The 20,610-nt window shown below is 39.7% G+C and overlaps 1 protein-coding gene across 1 annotated transcript in view; it reads left to right on the plus strand.

Annotated features, from left to right (window-relative positions):
* BPIFB1 (BPI fold containing family B member 1) overlaps positions 1-20,610 on the plus strand; it is a 59,809-nt gene that overhangs the window by 21,820 nt on the left and 17,379 nt on the right. Inside the window, exons 2-5 of the mRNA XM_069063493.1 lie at positions 10,744-10,866; positions 12,079-12,214; positions 13,582-13,686; positions 14,120-14,269. Of these exons, the coding sequence (XP_068919594.1) occupies positions 10,752-10,866; positions 12,079-12,214; positions 13,582-13,686; positions 14,120-14,269 (506 nt within the window). The 5' untranslated portion in view covers positions 10,744-10,751. The remainder of the gene's footprint in view (positions 1-10,743; positions 10,867-12,078; positions 12,215-13,581; positions 13,687-14,119; positions 14,270-20,610) is intronic.

A 20,610-nucleotide genomic window follows, 5' to 3' on the forward strand; every position in this document is an offset into this window, starting at 1 on the left:
TTCTTTCTTTCTTTCTTTCTTTCTTTCCTTTTTTTGGGAGGGGGAAGGTAAGGCAATTGGGGTTAAGTGACTTGCCCAAGGTCATATGGCTAGTTTTTGTGTTAAGTGTCTGTGGCCAGATTCGAACTCAGGTCTCCCTGACTCCAGGGCCAGAGCTCTTTCTATTCATTGCACCATCCAGCAACCTGTTCAATTCATTTTCCAGATAAGGAAATTGAAATACAGTTATGTGACTTGCTCAGAATCAGCTGGCTAGGAAGTGTCTGAGGCTGGATTTGAACTCAGAAAAATGTATTTCTGATGCTAGACCTGGTTTTCTATCCACTGTACTACCTACCTTCCCTCTTTAATTACCTTGTATTTAACTATTTCATATTTTTTCTTTTTATATTTATTCTTTCTGTATTTACATTCTTATCTCACTTGTTAAAATATAAACTCTTTGTTATTAGGAACCACTTAGTTAATTTTTTTATTCTTAGAATCTAACAGTACTATAGATGTTGACTGATTGATTCATCTAAAACCAGTGTTCTTTACACTACACCAATATGCCTCTCCAAAGAATGACCTTCTGAGCTTTTTAAATCTCCTCTGTGATGACAGATCTTTTTGCAATCAGATTTGATTTGTAGAAACAGCCCAGAGTCATTTGAAAGCTTTAGTAACTCTAATCAACACAGTGACCTATCATCATTCCAAAGGACTCATGATGAAGCATACTGTCCACCTCCACATAAGAACCGAAAGGCTCAGAGTTCAGACTGAAGCATATTTTTTCTTTCTTTTTTTTTTTTTTGGGGGGGGGAAGGGAACATGCTTAATGTGTAAATTTGTTTTGCATGGTTTCATATTTGAAATGGGTTTTGTATTTCTTGTCTTGTCAATGGATGGGTGAAGGTAAGGGGAGGGAGAGAATTTGGAATTGAAAATAAGATGAAATTTAATTTTAAAAATAAGGAAATAAATAAATTATTTAAGAAATAAAGAAAGGGAGGGAGAAAAAAGAAAGGAAGGAAGGAGGGAAGGAAGAAAAAGAAAGAAAGAAGAGAAAGAAAGAAAGAAAAACACTCTCTTTGATCCAGAAAGGAGATGATTTAAGTAAGATCACAGGACAGAAGAATTAAGATCAAAACCCAAGACTTCTGATGGTGAGACCCAGGGTTTCCCCAATGCACTTATTGACAACTCACCTACAGAGGGCCACTTGGGAATAAGTTGGAAGAAAAAAGGCAGGTAGAGGGATCTCTCTGTTTTATCTATGTTGGGCATTTTTCTGAAACTCTGCTAGTTGACATTAGGAAATGTTTTCTGAAGAAAGAGCATTGGATACATAGAGGAAAAATTTTAAAGTTTCAAAAGGGAACAAAAGTAGGGTCATTTTGTCACTACCTTGTCAAATTTAATGAACACTTAAAAAAAATCTCAACATGCCAGAAGTTGTTTCATACACAAATCTCTGTGTTAGAATGTTTGTATATGTTGACAATTATCAACTTCATAATGTTTTTACAAAGTGCTTTGAATTTGTAGCTGGAGAACCTGGGTTCAAATCCCTGTCCTGCTGCTCACTGCCTAGTCAACTTTGATTAAACCATTAATCAATCTTGCCCTTAGCTCCCCATTTTCAAAATGAGAAGCTCTCCAATACCCTTCTATCTCTAGATTCCATATACCCAGGATCTTCCCAGGCTTTACAGTCTGACATTTGCCAAAGCATCAGAAGATTCATGTTCCATAGACCATTTTCTTTTTTCAGAAAATGATGGCCCATGTTTCTTAGAATTCATGCTCAGGCCCAGCCTCAAGCAAAGGAGCTCTATTCCATTGAAGTTCCTCAGCCTGGTGGGGATCCTCCCAACTTCCTTTCCCTAGGACCCAGGAAACTTGAGCTGTGAGTTAATACAGGTTAAGGGTGTTGTTTTAGCTCATCGGGTCTCACAAATATTTACCTTGGAGGACTCTAAATACAATGGAGGCCACAGCCACTCAGCCCCAAAGGGAAGCACACCCATTCCTGGTGGCAGGTTCTCAGGATAAAAGAACAGACCATCCCATGGTCCCACCAGGAGACGGTGACCTGACCGAGGTGACAAGTGGACAGCTGGAAACTCCAGCTAGTGCAGGTAAAAATGACGAGAATTGTATAAGGAACTTTGCTTTGCTGTAAAACGCCACAGAGATTTCCCAGGTGGAGACAACTTCTGAATGGAACAAGGAATTCCACTGCTGTCTTCTGCTGTGGTTTAAGGCTGGTGAGGCTGGAATTTACTAGCTCCCAGAGATCCTCAGTTCAAGTAGATGAATCAACCTGAGCAACTAAAACTTCTGTTTTTATCCAAACTTGTTATTACTGTTTAGTCTGAAGCCTTATAAAATGCGTTTTTTTTTAAAGCTGCCTTTCCTATTTGATTCGAGGTTTCATTCAGTTTGTTTCGAGATGGTCATGCCATATTTGCCTCCCTTGTTTCCTTTATCGGGGCACTATTCTGATTGGCTTGTGCCCTTGCTTAAGCAGCTAGGTGGTACAGTGTTGGAGAGTGCTGTACCTGGAGATGGAAGACCTGAGTTCAAATTGGCTCCCAGACACTCACTGGCTGTGTAAACTTGGGAAAGTCACTTAATTTCTGTCTATCTCAGTTTCCACAAAGGTTAAAATGGGGATAACAATGGTGTCTACCTCCTAAGATTGTTGTGAGATTCAACTGAGATAACATTTGTAAAGTCCTTTGCAAATGTTAGCTAGTAGTATGACTAATAATAATAATAATAATAAATGATTGTTGATTGTGCAGGGGGAGGCAGCTAAGAAAGCAGGATGAAAGGCAGCTGATGAAAAGTTCACGGACAGCTGAATTCAATGCATCTTTATTGAGCACCTATCATGCAGAGCACTTTGTGGATAATTGAGAATTGATTTGTTGCTTTTTGTTCGATGAAAAGTAATCCATGGTTTCATTTATTGATGAAGTCTTCTATTCTTATGGACAAGATTAAGGATGTGGGATAAATAATGCAATTAAACTGATTCAGGTCTGGTTGAATGACCAGATCCAATGAATTAATTGTTCAGTGTCAACTTGGAAGGTGTTTTCCAATTGAGTCCCCTGTGATCTGTCCTTGGTCCTTTGTCATTTAACATCTTAATCAATGAATGTGCGTCTAAAGGTACCTTTATCAAATTTGTTGATGACATAAAACTTGAAAGATCAGTCATACAATGAATCCAGATTCTCCCCTCCAATTCTGATAGGTTAGAACTCTGGGCTGAATCTGGTATAAAAAATATAACAGAGATCATTGCAAAGTCTTAAACTTGGGTTGAAAAAAATCAAATTTACAAGTGTGTGATGGAGGGTGAATGTGACTAGGCAGCAGCTCATTTAAAAAATATATAGACATTTTAGCAAGCTTCAAACTCAGCTTGAGTCAAGGGAGTACAATCTTGGGAAGCATTGAGTAAAACATAATCTTTAGGGATAAGGACTTTCTAGTCCTGCCACACTCTGTTCTGGTTAGACCACATCTACGCTCAGGTCTGGGAACTATATTTTAGGGAGGATGTTGTTAGACTAAAAGAAAATTCAAGGAAGTTGGTGACCAGGGTGGTAAAGGGCCTCAAGTTCATGCCTTGTGGAAATGGGTTAGATGATCTAGGGTTGTTAGCCTGGTGAATAAAAGACTTATGAGAGACTAGAGAGCTATTTTTAGCTGTTCAAAGGGCTGTCATGTGGGAGAGAGATTAGGCTTGTTCTCATTGACCCCAAAGGGAAATTGGTGATTGTTACAACTAGTCAGAAATAGAGAGTTTCTGAGGTCCTTCCCAGCTCTGAATTTCTATGGTTTAGGATTCAGGGCTCAAATAGAGCATAACCCCAGTGCTCCAGGCTGGGGAGGAGGGTACAGGTTCTAAGGAACTCAATTTCCACTTAAACTCAATTTTCATTTACAGAGATATTCAGATACTCCCATTGTACCTATCCTCAAAGCTGCAAATCTTCCATTTCCTCACCTTAGTTCATCATCAGCATTAGGGCATGACCACTGCTGATTTTTACAGGTAATTAATTACCCTTAGCGAGAGAGCGGTCAGTAGGTAATGTCCTAGATATGTTTCTAGAGCTTCCCATGTTTGAGAACTGTCTGCTGTGTGTCCTTGAGGAGATGAAGGGCAGAGTTATTGTTTACCATCTGTTACGTGCCCATATGTCTTTTCCATGGAGGAAGTGTCATAATTGTCAGGGGTTCATCACTGCCACAAGCCATATGTTCTACAGAAGGTAAGACAGCAAGTGGCCTCTGATCACCAAAGGCTAAAAAGCCCCATGACAGCTTAAGAGAGATGTTTTAGTTAGGTATCCATAGAATCCTTATGGAAAATTAACTTTTTTATTCTAGTCCGTGTTTGTAGTTGTTAGGGAGTTAATTGTTCCTTCTTTAGGGGGAAATCTCTAGATTTGCAATGATTTTTTAACACTAGTCAGTGTCTAATTTATTTGCCTCTCTAGATTTAGTTATTGAACTGGAACCTTGTGCCAGAACTAAACTTTTCTCCCTGTTGTGATGTGGGGTGGTGTGATCTCCCAGGATCTGGTCCCTCATAGGAACTATGAGGTTCAGTGTTATGGGTCTGCATGATACTTTCTGGTATCTCAGTGTAGAGTGTTGGGGACCTCAGAGGTCCTTGGGACTGGAATTCCAGTTTGAGTGCTGAAGCACCAGGCTGGCCATTGCTCACAATGCAGCACTCCCTGCCCCCTTCCCGAGATCCCCACTTAATAGTTTTCTAATCATCTTGGGGTTTTCTCAGGGTAACCCTCTCCTACTGTTGCCTCAGGATGCAGAGTCTTGCAGGCTCACGTGTATGTGTGTATGTGTCCCTAGCTATCTCTGATAGTCCTAAAATTCTATGCTAGGCTTGCTTATTGCCCTTGGACTTCTTGCTGACCTCTTATGCAGTTCTAGGATAGAAGTCATTTACTATGGTTTCTGATTAGATTTTTTGATCATCATTCCATCTTGTGCAAATCAGGAAGTCCCCTCCTTTTTAGCTTGATTGCAAGAGCTAACATATACCTTAAAGATCATCTAGACTAGCCCCTTTATTTTTACCAATCGGGAAACTGAGGGTCAGAGAGAATCAGAATCTCACTTACAAGGAATCTCAAGGCTGTCTAGTCTGATCCATACCTAAACAGAAATTTTCTCTTGATGAATGATTGTATAGCCTTTGGCAAAGACTTCTAGTGATGGGTAGCTCACTATTTTCTGAATCAACGTATACTATTTTATTGATAGATCTAATAACTAGAAAGTTTTACCTCATGTTAAACCAAAATCTTCTTTGTAACCTCTGCAGACTGCTCCCAGTTCTATTCTCTGGGACCAAGCATAGGTGAAATGTCTTGTTGGAAGTTATGTGTTAAGATAGAACCCAGCCCTTCTGAGCCCCAGCTCAGAACTCTTCACTCTACCTAGGCATGCTGTGTTAGCTTAGACTACTTCTAGCATGACCTTTGGCTTTTATATTGTTTCTGGATCCTGACCTTATTGCCTAGTTTGTTCCATTTTGACCTATACCTTCTATATCCTAATGACTAAAAAAGTAATAAGAACTATGCATATTTTAAAAGGGCTTTAAGGTTTAGAAAATACTTTATTCATTACAAACCTTTGAGTTAGTGTGAGGATTATCTCTGTTTCATGGATGATGAAACTGAGTCCCAGAAAGGAAAACTGACTTACCTGAGGTGATGCAGCTAGTAAGGGCCAGAGACAGGCCTTGAACACACATCCTGGGACTGCATGTCCAACATGCTTTCTGCTCTAACCCAATGACAACCCTCACCTTCCTCTCCAGTTGGCTTTTGTCTCCATTTACAACCTTTGCTTTAGTTCTGTCAGTTGTTTTCCATCATGTTGGCCTTGGCCTTGGGCTAGCCTCCTCCACTCTGCGTAATTGCAGCATAATTCCCTGTTGCAGTGGAGATGGGAGTCACCAGATGTGTTCTTCAACAATGCCAAGATAAAATGTCTCTCAGTGATGCCACTGATTTCCAAAAGATACACCCTCCAGTAGCAGTTCCCTACATGACAGTTATGGAGAGATCTTGAAACTTCAGGCCAGAACTTTTCTGCCAGGAAGCCTCAATTAGATTATTCAGTCAATGATTTAATTTCCTCTTCCAATGTCCCATTATGTCATGACAGTGACCTTGACTTCTTGAAGGTTCTACTAATAGAGAACAAATGCATCTTATCCAGATGAAAAGACTTCAGGTATTAGTCCTGGTGACATATACTGTGTTTTATCTAAGGATAAGCCTAGACAAGTACAGTGAGACCCATAACCCATCACCAGAGCTTAGCCAACAGAAGATGGAGCTTTCCATCCATAACAATCCATTAAATTTCTCTAGAAAGGCCTGGAGGACTGGAATCTATGTTGCTAGAGGGAATACCCAAAGAGATGAAATCATGGATCTATAAAATATGATTTGTACTTTAAAATCAGTCAATCAACAAGCATTTATTAATCACCAACTATGTACCAGGCACTGTACTCAGTGATGAGAACACAATTAAAGGCAAAACCATAGTCCCTGATCTGCAGAGTTCACAGTCTGATAGGAGAGGAAACCATGAGACAGGAAGCCAAGGGAGAGACACTGTGGAAGAAACAAGAGTGGGAGAAGACATAACCTTTGGCTTCAGGAAGCTCACAATCTTTTGGGAAGACAAGGCACACATAAGAGTTAATTAGAACTTCTATTTCTGTAGTGCTTTAAGGTCCACAAAGCATTATTCTGACAACAGCCCTATGAAGTAGGTAACACAAAGCATTACTATTTTCATTTGAGAGAGAAGGAAACTGAGGTCTAGAGAGATGAAGGAGTTACCAAAGGTCCCAGAGTTAGTGATAATCAGGGTCAGGGCTTGAACCCTGGTCTTTGTTGTTATTGTTGTTCAGTAACTCTGTCATGTCTGACTTTTCATGACCCCATGGACCATCCCAGCCCAGGCCCATCTATCCTCCATTTTCTCTTGAAGTCAGTTCAAAGTCATGCTCACTGTTTCCATGATACTATCTATCCATCTCATCTTCTACCATACCATATTCCTTTTGCCTCCAATCTTCCCCAAGATCATGGTCTTTTCCAATGAATTCCATCTTCTCATTAAGTGACAGAAGTATTTAAGTTTCAACTTTAGTATTTGACCTTCCAGTGAGTAACCTAAATTTATTTCTTTGAGCATTGACTGATTTGACTTCCTTGCTGTTCAAGTGACTCTCAAAATCTTCTCCAGACCACAATTTGGAAGTGTTGATTCTGTGACACTCAGTTTTCCTTATAGTCCAACTCTTAGAGTCACACATCACTACTGGAAAAACCATAGCTTTGATTATATGAATCTTTGTTAGCAAGGCGATACCTCTGCTTTTTAGTAATCTGTCCAGATTTGCCACAGCTTTCCTTCCAAGGAGCAAGTGTCTTTTAATTTCATGACTACAGTTGCCATTTGCAGTGATCTTTGAACCCAAGAATATAAAATCTAACACTGCTTTTATTTCTTTTCCTTCTATTTGCCAGGAAGTGATGGGACCAGTTGCCAAAATCTTAGGGGTTTTTTTAATGTTAAGCTTCTGGACAGCTTTTACACTCTTTTCATTCACCCTCATCAAGAGGCTTCTTAATTCCTCTTCACTTTCTGCCATCAGAGTGGTGCATATCTGAGATTGTTGACATTTCTCCCAGCAATTCCAGCTTTTGATTCAACCAGCCTGGCATTTCACATGATACACTCATATTAAATAAGGTGACAATATACGGTTTTGTCTTACTCCTTTTCCAATATTAAACCAACCAGTTGTGCCATGTTCAGTTCTAACTGTTGCTTCTTGGCCCACAGACAGGTTCTTCAGGAGACAAATAAGATGATCTGGCACTCCCATCTCTTTAAGGATTTGTCACATTTTGTTGTGTTCCACACAGTTAAATGCTTTAGTGTAGTCAATGAAGCAGAAATAGATGTTTGTCTTGGAACTCTGCTTTCTTCATAATCTGGAAAATGTTGGCAATTTGGTCTCTAGTTCTTCTGTGTCTTTGAAAGTCAGCCTGTTGTTCTGTTAATTTATGAAGAGTTAAATAATACAAGAGATGTCATAGGCAATGTGAACTAAGAATCAGAGAGTCAAGGGTATGTAGCTCAAAAGATGTATAGACTAGTTTGTTCAGGTGGGTTGGGCTCTGATAATGGGCCAGCTTTTGTACCAACACGACCACAGAGCTCAGGACAAGTGGAACGGACCTACCCTGAAGGGGTTCCTCACCAAATTAGTCCTAGAAACAAAGGAAAACTGGGTAACAGGTGCACCCCCAACCAAATTGGGCTTTCTCCCTTTGAAATTATATATGGGCAACCTCCACCCATCCTCCCAGAAGAGATATGAGCTGAGGTTACTAATTCTTCCTTAAGTTCTACAAGGATTGCAAGAAACACAAGGGAGGGTCCTGAAATGGGCTCAAGATGCCTTGCCTATACCTACATCAGATCCTGTCAAAGTGAACTCTATCCTTGCCTGGCTCCACCACTCTCCCGTGAAATTAGCTGCCCCTAATGAATGGAAGGTAGACCCAGGACCAGATTTTCTCAAGTGAAGATTTTCCCGTGTTTCCTCATAATGTTATCGTGCTCTTTCTCCACGTCAAACCCCCATGGTCCTAAGGGTAAAAACACCTGGATTATTAGGAATGGGGACCAAGTACTCTGGACATTCCAGGAAGAAGAGGGCTCAAGGATGAGCCCGCCCTCTGCCCTGGTTTCTCCACTGGTGCATTTCTATTGTCACTTTCCACTCTGCATCAATGCCCTAAGGGAAAGTCTAGGGAGGGGCAGGGGGAGGGGGAACCTTGATACTGTGAAGTCAAAACACTCCCGGCTGACCTTGGCCTTAACTGTTGGCTTTGCATGAATGCCCAGGCCCCCCTATTATGTTGGTCTAGCCCTTCCCAAGGAAGTCTTCCAGGCATCCAGTTTTACTGCTTCTTGGCCTGGCCCCCACTATAGGCCTTTGTTTGTTTTCCCACCTCTCAATCCCACATTCAAGCTTCCCCTTGTAAGGGAACCTAGGGATCAGCCCCTGCATGAGTTGCCTTCTGCCCACTATGACAATGTCTCCATCACCCCGCCACCAGGCACCAATTGTGAGTCAAGGGTTCAACTGTGAATCAAGGGTTTGACTAGGTATGATGGACCTGAGCCAGGTACAGGAGGAGGGAATAAGTCTAGTGCTGGGGAAGGGGGAGAATGGAGAAACAAGTCTGACTGAAAGGGGTGTGGGGTTATGCAGGCAAGAAGCAGATATGGAGCAGAGTTGGACGAATAGGGTGGAGTTAGATTTTGGAAGACTTCAAATGTTAGGCTAATGAGTTTTGGATTTCTCCCTGCAGGAATTCCTTTTTTACTCCAGGCCTTGAGATCCCCTGAATAAGAGGGAGGAGGCAGAAAGAGGGGTTGGCAGTGAAACCTGGGAAAACCAATAGTGCTATCCAGCCTTCTTACACTTTGCTCCCACCAATCTGCTTTAATTGCTGCTTCCTCCAAGAAGTCTTCTCTGATTCACATGGTTGGTCACAACCATCCCCTGCAGACCTAACAGTACAATTTTTCACTCCTCTAATGCCCTGCAACTTGTTTTTTATGTGTATATGTCTTATTCTCATATTAGACTGTGAGATCTATAAGGGCAGGGATAGTGTTATAGCTGATTTTTATTTCCTCCAGCACCTAGCATAGGGTTCTTCACTCAGCAGGCACTTAATAGATGAGTATTAAATGATTGCTTCCTGTCCTGCTGCAAATCTCAGTAAAATGTCCAAAGGGGACCTCGTGGAGAGGAGAGATGGGAGCTCTTAGGACTATGAAACATTGGTACTATAAGGAACCTTGAAGACTATCTTGCATAATAAACCTTTCACTTTAAAGAGTCAGAAAAGTCAGCTTAGAGTCGAGTTTACCTAGGGTTGTATCTTTGCCCTTAAAAGGCCAAGTTGTGGTTTAGGTAGCATTTGGGTAACAATCTCTTACATGTGAGACTCTCCAGAAAACTCCAGCTACCCCAGGTTCAAATTGTAGTGTATTTTTACTAGACAATCAGATGACAAAATTAGTTCAAAGCAAAGCCATTTAAGGAAATGCCCGAGGCAGCTGGGTGGAGCAGAAGATAGAGAGCTGGGCCTGGAGTTGGGAAGACCTGAGTTCAGTGTGATGTCAGACATTTAGGATCTGTGAAATCCTGGGCAAGGCACTTGATCTCTGTCTCAGTTTCTTCAATTGCAAAACGGATATAATAATAGCACCTATCTCTTAGAGTTATCGTGAGGATCAAATGAGATAATATTTGTAAAGCACTTAGCATAGTACTGGACACATACTAGGAACCTAATAAATACTTGTTTCCTTCCTTCCTTCCTTCCTTCCTTCCTTCCTTCCTTCCTTCCTTCCTTCCTTCCTTCCTTCCTTCCTTCCTTCCTTCCTTCCTTCCTTCCTTCCCTCCTTCCTTCCTTCTTTCCTTCCTTCCTATTTCCCTTGCTTTTATTATATATTTGTGTCCAATAACAAGCCCAGTTTTTACACCAGTCATACCCCTTTCCAAAATTCTTCCTCTTGCTTGGTCCTTCAATAGGAGCATTTCCCCCCCATGAGGCATTGTGATTGTTCAATATTCTCTTCTGATTTCAGGAATAAAGATGTTCCAGCCATGGGGACTGGCACTTCTCTTGGGTTTGCTTATAATATCCTCAGCCCAAGCTACACCAAGTGGCCAGGCAGTTTTGAACATTGGTCCAGAAGTCTTCAACAAAGGTAAATCACAGCGATAGGTCAGAAGGATAGAAGGACAGGAGGGACTGTCACACATTGAAATTATCAGAGCCATACAACATGGAATTGGTAGGTAGCAATGTCCACATCAGTCAAAGGATTCGAGTACCAGGATACTAGAGAAAGATTGCTGACATCATCGTCCTATGTCTAGAACTCTTTGAAATAGCTGCTACCAATGCCTTTCTTGACTGTCTGTCCTGCTTTACAGGAACCATGCAGTACCAGGAACAATGCTCATATGGAGACCATAGATAGGATTCAATACATGACAAGTATTAGAATTCAGATTATGGCTTGGATATGATTGGGATTGGGGCTCAGTCTGAGGTCAGATATATGGTTTAGTCTATAAACAGAGTCAAGAATCAGTCTGTGCCTGGGGTTAATGTTTGTTCTGGGTGTGAGTAAGGGGCTTAGCTCAATTTGTGATCAGAGGTTTGAGGAGAGCTTACTGGAACACATACACAGACTCTAGGATTTTTGTTCTGACTTGCATCTGTAACTAGGACTTCTTTCATTGGGGAAAAGGCTGGTTGGTTCATTGGTTGTGGTGACATACAAGCAACAATGGACAGAAGTACGTAGGCAGTGGGGGCACAGAAAACAAGGAGAGGAATGGACAAGAGAGGAAGGAAGTATGAAAGATTCCATTTGTGAGAACAATTTTGACAGTAGGGGAGGATCCATCCCCTGGAAAGACCCATTTTCTTGAGAGGTAGGTAGACCCTGAGAGAGAGAGATGCTAAGGTGAAGAGAAATTGGCATGGGGTAGATGAAGGAGCAGGCTTGTATTATATGCACAGCACAGGACACACAGGAAGACTAGAAGATGGAGGGGCAGTGGTCTGAGGACAACCAAAAGGAAGAAGCATGCTCCCAAGGGAAAACAGCACACTCCCTTGAATGTAGGTGCCCTGGTACAATACTCCAATAGCTATACCCGAGTTACAGCTTTGTGCAGGAGGCAAAGTGGTCCAGCAGTTGAATAGACAGGAAGTATTCTTCTACTTTATTGTGCCCCAACTGAGCTCAATTGAGCCTCTAAACCCAAATTTCCTCTTGGGTAAAATGGCAATAATATTTGCATTACTTACCTCAAAGAATTTTTTATAAATTTTTTTGGGGGAAATGTTGCATAAATCATATATTTCAACAGACATAGCAAGAAGGATTTCAAAGAATTTTTTTCAGTTTTTTTCCAGGAACTTATAAATCAGGATGCTGTCCAGGTGCTAAAAGACTTGCCTCTCTATGAAGCCATGAGGAATACCAACAGCATCCCCTTGATTGGAGGTCTTATCAGAAGTTTCTTGAAGCAGATTATATGGTGAGCAGTTTGGTGACACCAAGTACATCCTGATAGGACTCAGTCTCTTGAGGGAGAGATTTCAATGTCACTTATTTACAATAACAATTGCTTGATTCAATTCAGCAGTATTTATTAAGTACTATATACTATATATTGTGTTAAGTAAGGAGATACCTTGCTGTCAAGGAACATAGAGCGTAGCTGACCCAGGAACAAGGAGGAAGCATGATGCAGGACAAACACCTCTGGATTTGGAGTCCAGGGACTTGGGTTCAAGCCTCTTAAACATCCTGGGCCTCAATTTCCCAATCTGTAGAGTGGGACTAGATAATCCAGGAGGTCTAAAGGTACATCTTCATATGTGATCCTGGGTGTGTGTGCATGTTTGCACAGAAAGTGTGTGTGAGTATATTAGAGAGATAAAGTATATATATGAAGTAAGGAGGGGAAAGCTAGAGATGAGGGGTTTATGCAGCACCAATAGCACAAGGTGTTATGGACCCATATCAAAGTCTGAAATTTGCACTTGAGTACACACATTTATGTGCTCTCTCTGACTCTGTCTTTCTATTTCTCTCACTTCTCTCTCTGTTTCTGTCTTTCTCACATACAAGCACATGTATGCAAGCACACGTGCGCGCACACACACACACACACACACACACCCCTGTGTGGTACCCTACATGAGTGACTTTCTCCTCTAGAACCCGACCCTCGGTGTGACAAACAATTCAGCACAAAATCAGTCCCTACAGTTCCTTAAGACCAAGACGGGTGTGTGTGTATGCGTGTGTGTGAATGTACATTTATAAAAAGTCTAATTAAAAAGTGTCTTGCAAAAGAGTCTTCTGCATTTCAGGCCTTAGGCAGTTGCTTGCCTTATGCGAAAGGAATGGAATGTGTGTGTTTGTGTGTTTATATGTATTGTGTACATGTGTATCCATGTACACATGTGCACACATGTGCTTATTTGTATATGTGAGCATGTGTGTGTGATCCATAGTCAGTAACTTTTTTGATCTCAGAGATACTGGATCCTAGGATTCTACAGAGTAACAACAAGAGGTCTAATTCAGTAAGAAAAGTCAAACAAAGGTGTAATTTGGCATTCCATGACATTCGCTTTCACTAAGGCATGAAATAAGGTCATTTACAAAGCACCAATGATGGAGTCCTAACTCATCACCATCACAAGAAAGTGTGCTTGGATCTGATGATTTATATTTGCTCCCCTATGATTTGCTTTTTTGTACATGAATAAATTGTGTGAAAATTTCTTCTCTTACATTAAGAAGGAAGGTACTTTGGTCCTAAGACAGCATTGTGAGCCTAGGGGTAAGGAGCCTGGGTCTCATATTTGCTTCACTGTCATTTCCTTATTGCAGGCTGAAAGTCACTGAGGCTAACATTCCACAGTTGGCATTTACACTTTCTAAAGAGGGTCATCTCCAGATCAGGATCCCCCTAGATATGGTGGCCGGCCTCAACACGTGAGTAATCCCACCAAGGGTTTGGGCTACCTTCTTCATTGAAGCTGGGGACTCAAGGAGTAGTGCTTGTCCAAGGTTGGGCTGTACTCCCCATTCCTCTTCCTCAGGGTCCCTTGATTTTTCCACCCCTATTATTGGGCCCAGCCTAAATCCAATCTCACCTAAGTCCTTGAGGCTATGGAATATCTGGTATCCATAGATGTGACAATGTTCTGGGCACGAATGGGAGAGAAAGTCAGGGAAATAACCTCAACAGAATAGCATTGTAACTTCTAGCACAAGTCTAGCATTCTCACAACTCCCTGTCCTGGGCAGACACTCAATGCTCCCAATTTCTTCTTGCTATCTCTTTAGCTAAGTTCTGCCTGCTGAGTTCTGTTGGGAGAATGGGTGAGACTCAGTAATTTCCTGGGGTATTTATGTTCCCTTTTAGCATACTTACCAAAAAACTCGTTCAGCTGCACATGGAAATTGATGTCATAACTGAAGTCCATACAAAAACTGACTATGAAGGGAACTCTTATTTAGTTCTCGGAAAGTGTACCAACAGTCCCAATAACTTACGCATCAGTCTTCTACAAAAGTGAGTATTTGTCATTTCATAACTAATAACTTTTTACATGTAGACAGCACTTCATAATTCTTCCAAGTATCTTCTCATCATCTGATTTGATTCTTCACTTTATCAAACGAGTCTCTTTTATTTTTTTATCGAATTACAGAAGATGAAATTAACAGAGATAAATGTGCATTCTTGCACTTGGGTTTAAAAAAGTTATCAATTTGTGAGTATGAGATGAGTTAGGCAAGGTTATATGGAATTTTGGCCAAATGAAAATATTTGGAGAGATGTTATGTGGAGTAGTCATAAGCTCGATATGCATCAGTATTGTGTTATGGCAGCCAGGAAGGCTAATTCATCTTAGACTGCATTTGCAGAGGCATAATATTCAGGACTTGGGAGTAACACTGTATCCTGCCCCAGTCAAACCAAATATGGAATACCATGTTGAGTCATGGGAAGCCGGCTTTAGGAAAGACAATTATTCTATCAGGGAACTTATTATTATACCCCAAAACAATCAAGAGGATGTCAGCACTGAATGGTCCATATCTCCTTCTAATCTTTACAAAATTTTATAAGGATATATTCCATATGTATTGAGGATATTGAAGTCAAGAAAAGGGAACAGGTAGTCTTTCATAAACAATGTTAAACAGCAGAGCACATGTTTATAGCCAATATAAAAAAGAATGAAAGTGGCAAATAATGCAAGAACTCATTACTCTTTTTGTTCCTAAACTATAAAAAAAAGAATTTCATTTGGTAGAGCAAAATGCAAAATCTTTCCTCTAATAGAGTATATCTTATGCCTATGTAATATCATATGATCGATTGAAAATGTAGATTTGCTTTATGACCATAAGCTTATTGATGCCAAATAACTTCTAAAACAGATAAATTTCACCAAAGAAGATTGTTGTCATATAGGATGACAGCTGCAGGATCCAAACTCAACAGGAATTTTTTTTGAGGTGCTTCAGATATTCCTCTTTGCACACATTGTACCAATTGCATTAAATCTGGGAACATTGCTGAACCTTCTAAGTGAGACCCACATTAGCTAAAAAAAAAAAAAGATATAGCCAACTCTTCATATCAAAAAAAAAAAAGAATGATGAATGCACATGTAATTGTATAGAAAATCCAAAGAGCTGGTACATCAATAAATATAACTTGGACAGTAAAGAGGAAGTAAACTTGGCCAAAAAATGAAGTAAAGGAAGTTAGAGGGCTGGATTGAGCAGCATAGTGCTTTTATTGACCCCAAGCTTCTTGCTGACCCAAAAGCTTATCTTTTCATCATAAATACATCTCTGGTAATGTTGTATGGCTTTGAATAATGTAGTAACATATTCTCCAAAGAATTAAAGTTTTAGGACACCAAAAGGCAATGGAGAAGCAAGGATGTGAATGTGATGAATTATATTATTAGAGTCAAAGATATTCATAGGAGGCACTAACTTTACTTATAAGTTCTTAAGCTACTTGCCTAATTACCATAATAAATCTAATCAGCACAAGTACTAAACAGGTGTATGTTTGAATATCTTCTTATAAACAATAACATTTCAACACCTCTTAATCAGTTAAGCTCAGAGCCCCTACTCTAGTTTATCAAATATGTTTAATTAGGTTCAGGTGTGTAAGGCATTTCTTTTTGGGGGGAGTCGGGATTACATCTTTAGGACTTTGGCTTTTTGGAATGTAGAGTTCTATTCTCATTTGTAATCTTTGGTGGCTGATGGTTTTGTGTTATCAAATTTACACATTTAGAACTTCTGGGAACATTTCACGTTATTTCTTGTGTTATCATATTTGGCATTTTTTCTTTTAATGTTTTTCTGGGAAGCAAATGATCTTTAAGTTGTCTCCATATATCCTGACTTTGAGATCAGTTTATTTTTCTTATGTGGAGATTATTATTATTTTAATATTGCTGATCTTTGTTCCCCTTCCAGATTGTCCTTCACTTCAAAGTATTGGAATTCCCCACTAAGTTATTTTTCTTTGCTTCTTTAAAGAGACTTGATACATTGGATTCAAGTTTTTCTCTTTTGCTAATTATTTCTCCCACAGGTCACAAATTCTGTCCTCTATTACTTTATCACTTCTTTCAAGATTTTGATTTCTTTCTGGAACCATTCAGGAACACTGACTTTCTGATTTCTCCTTCTATGGGAGTCCCCTAAGGGTTGGAACCTAAAGATCTCTCATAGTTCTCCCATATTGGGGAATTCCCTTTTCAGTGGCCTGGAGAGATGGGAGGGGGTAGAGGAAACAAAATTTCTACTAACTAAATGCGTGCATTTACACAGGAACTTAGAGAGCATTGGACTTCAAATCAAAAAAACACACTCTCTAGTGATACAACTGTGGACAAGTTACCTAAATCCTCATTTCCCATTTCCCTATCTGTATAATAATAGTAATAATTGCACTATCTGTTTTTCATTGTGAGGAAAGTGTTTTGAAAAATTGCAAAGGATAATCTAAATGTAAAGTGTCAGTAAGTCACGATGGAGGCCTTATCAAAGTCTTTTACAATCTGATGTTCAGTGTGTTTTCTTATAGGCAAAGAATTCTTGGGGGGGGATAAAAAAACCCCAAACTTCTGAAGGTATTAATAACATCAAAATAACCATTAGGAACAATTTTGACAAGTTTAATTATACAAGTATATATTTTAATTATCTAGAAATACACAATTTTTATAGTAAACAGAAAAGGAGCTGGGACAAAATGTGTTTTGTATTTCATCAAATTTTCAGTGTTCATAAAATTGCTTGAAGCATCAAATGACCTAAAACACAGCTTCATCTAATCCTAACAGGTAGCCTTAGTAGCAATAAAACAGAGCAAAAATAATCTCCTCTTAAAAATAACAACCACAACGATAATATAGCAGCAATAATCTAGCATTAAGGTTTTAAAGGTGCTTGACATATAATCTCGTTTGATTCTCATTCCTTTATTTTCAGTAATCTTTAAATTAATTAATTAATGAACCAATATTTATTAAGCTCTTGATATATATCAAGCACTGTGCTGAGTGCTAAGAATACATATATAAAGACAAAGAATTTGCCTGTCTTCAGAGTACTTACATTTTAAAGGAAATAATGCTCATAGAGGAACTGTGGATATGAATGGCGAGTAAAGTCACAAGGGAGTATGACATACTCCATTCAGAAGCAATGGCAAAATTAATTTGCTCATAGTTCATGGTTCCAAAAAGGGAAGGGCATTTTGAAGGAGGAGGCTAAAGAGGTTGGAAGAGAGTAAACATGGTTGCGACTTTCCAGAAATAGTGCCTAAAAGAGGTATCTGCTAATTAGGAAAGGGGAACCTCAAGGCTTAAGTTCATTCTGGACATAGTCTCCAGTATGGGCAGTCTGGTCTTTGGCAAGGAGAATGTAGTATGGACACAGAGGAGAGAGTCCTTTAATATGACATGTCCTTTATAATATGTCCTTTAATATGACAATAGAAATGACTTTCTGTTGTTGATAAACTTCTGGGAATTGCGATAATTTTTAGCTCTTTAGATGATAAATGTAGGGACATAGAAACTTAATTTATTCCTAGGAAATAAAACAACTACAAATTAACTATAAGCTGGTTTACTAAACCACAAGAAAATGTGATTGTCTGTATTCTATAGTAGTATAAAGTTCATTTTCCTGTGTCTTCTGTGTTGTTCAGTCAGGTCCAATTCTTTGTGACTCCATGGTCTTGTCTTTTCTTGGCAAAGATACTGAAATGATTTGCCATTTCCTTCTCTAGTATATCTCCATTTTACAGATGAGAAGCTGAGGCAAATAAGGATTAAGTGATTTGCCCAGAGTCATACAGACAGTAAGTATTTGAGATTAGATTTGAACTCAGATCCTCTTGACTCCAGGCCCAGTGCTCTATCTACTGCGCCATCTAGCTGCCTGACTGTAGATATTGGCAGTGGTCAAAAAGGGGTAAAATATTCAGGTTTCCTTAGGTTCAATGGTCTTTTAAAAATGTTTTATTGATACTCTTTTGTTTACATTGCTTTCAGTTCCCAATGACTACCCCATTCCCTAACACCCCACTCCCAAAAAGAATCTTTCCTTATAGCAAATAAGGAAATACACATTTTGGCCATTTTTTATACACATTTGTTTTTAAAACTTTGAGTTCCAGATTTTTTCCCTTCTTCCACCCTCACCCACCCCCACTGGGAAGATAAACAATTCAACATAGGTTGTACATGTATAGTTAAGCAAAACATTTCCATAGTAGAACTTCCACCCAAGTCTGAGATCCAGATCCAAGCAGGTTAAAGCAAGAGTAATTACCCTCTGAATGGTCGCTTGGTCCCCCTACAATCTGCAGGCCAGGAGCTCCTGAGGCGGTCACGTGGTGCAGCCGCTGTGCCTCCATTGTTCCAGGGGCAGGGGCCAGACCGCACTCTTCTGTCTACCCCTGTTTCAGCAGAGTTCCACACTGACCTTTTACTTTGTCTTTGGCATTTATGGGTTGAGAAGTCTGAAGACCACCACAGCTGCTAGTGATTCATTCTCCTGAGTCTGCTCTAGCCGTTGCTGGTCAGGGCCACCCTGGGGCTAAAACTGTGGTGCTCATGCTGGACTGTGTTCTGCTCCCTGCATGCTGCAATAGACCCTTCCTATAGACCTGCCGGGCTGCCTTCAGTGGGAGATTTGTTTCTCTCTGTCACTTTGTGGGTTCTGTAGCTGTAAAATTTGTTTAGTCATTTTTTACATGTATTGGTGGAGGTGGAAGCTGGAGCCATGGGGAAGTCCTGTTTCTACTCCCTTGGCCATTTTTAAAATACATGCTTCATTCCACATCGAAAATCTATCACTTCTTTGCCAGCAGGTGAGAAACATGCTTCACAACCCATTAGTCTTTTGAAATAACAGCTAAACCCTGTGCTCATCAGAATTTTGAAGTCTTTTAATGTATTTTTTTTTCATTTTCAATGACTTCTTTATTCAGTCCTTATCTTTGCTGCAGCTTTTCTGACCCATGTGACCATTTCACCTACTAGCACAGAGGCGACAAATGTGTCTGAATGAACTACCCGAATAGGGCCCGATCAGTTTAAAATGCACTGTGAAAATGCTTAACAAGATCAATAAAGAGCCAATAGAACATAGATAATGTTGATGTGTGTTTTTCTCAGTCCATGTGCAGGGATCCTTAGGCAAAGTTTAGTGGCTCCATTTCTGTTTGAGTTTGACACTACTGCACAAGTCTACTCTTGACTTTAAAGACAGCACAACCTGTTGGTTCTCTCTCCCCTCTAACAACCCTGTCTCTATTCTCTTGACTGACTTTTCTGTTGTGGTGGTTGTGTGATTACACACAATTGAAAAGTTTTCATTCAGAAAAAAAAACAATGAAGCTGAAAATAGAAGAAAAGCAGGAAATTGAGAAAAAATGTTATAACAAGTTTCTCTGATAAAGGGCTGATTTCTCAAATACATAAGGAAATTATCCATATTTATAAAAATAATAGGGGTGGCTAGGTGGTAAAGTGAGTAAAGCGCCGGCCCCAGAGTCAGGAGGACCCGAATTCGGTTCTGGGCTCAGACACTTAACACACACACACACACACACACACACACACAAAACTAGCCGTGTAACCTTGGGCAAGTTACTTAACCCCAATTGTCCTCCAAAAGGCAAAAAAAAAATAATAATAAGAGTCATTCCTCAATTGATAAGTGGTCAAAGGATATGAATAGGTAGTGAATAGGTAGTTAGGTATGAATTACAGAAAGAAATCAGAGCTAACAAAAGTAATGTGAAAGATGCTCTACATCTGTAATAATTAGAGAAATGCAAATTAAAACAACTCCGAGGTACCACCTCACACTTATCAGATTCACTAACATGTCAGAAAAGGTAAGTGACAAATGCTGGAAAGGATGTGGAAAAATAGGTAGGCTAATGAGTTTTCATGGAGTTGTGAATTAATCCAACCATTCAGGAAAACAAATTGAAACTATGCCAAAAGGATTATAAAACTGTGCATACATATCCTTTGTCCTAGCTTTAGGTCTATTTTCCCAATGAGATGAAAGAAAAAGACCTATTTGTACAAGAATATTTATCTTAGTTCTTTTGGTGGTGGTAAAGAATTGGAAACTGAGAGGATGTCCTTCAATTAGGGAATGGCTGAATGAGTTATGGTATATGAATGTAATGGAACACTATTGTGCTATAAGAAATAATTAAGGGGATGGTTTTAGGAAAACCTGGGAAGATTTATATGTACTGATTCAAAGTGAAATGAACAGAATAAGGAGAGCCATTTACATAGTAACAGCAATACTGTAGAGAAAATCAACTGTGAAAGATTT

The sequence above is a fragment of the Petaurus breviceps genome, unplaced genomic scaffold, assembly GCF_028583685.1.
Source record: "Petaurus breviceps papuanus isolate PSGF00001 unplaced genomic scaffold, PetGlider_PUasm1.0 90591, whole genome shotgun sequence".
NCBI lineage: Eukaryota > Metazoa > Chordata > Mammalia > Diprotodontia > Petauridae > Petaurus > Petaurus breviceps.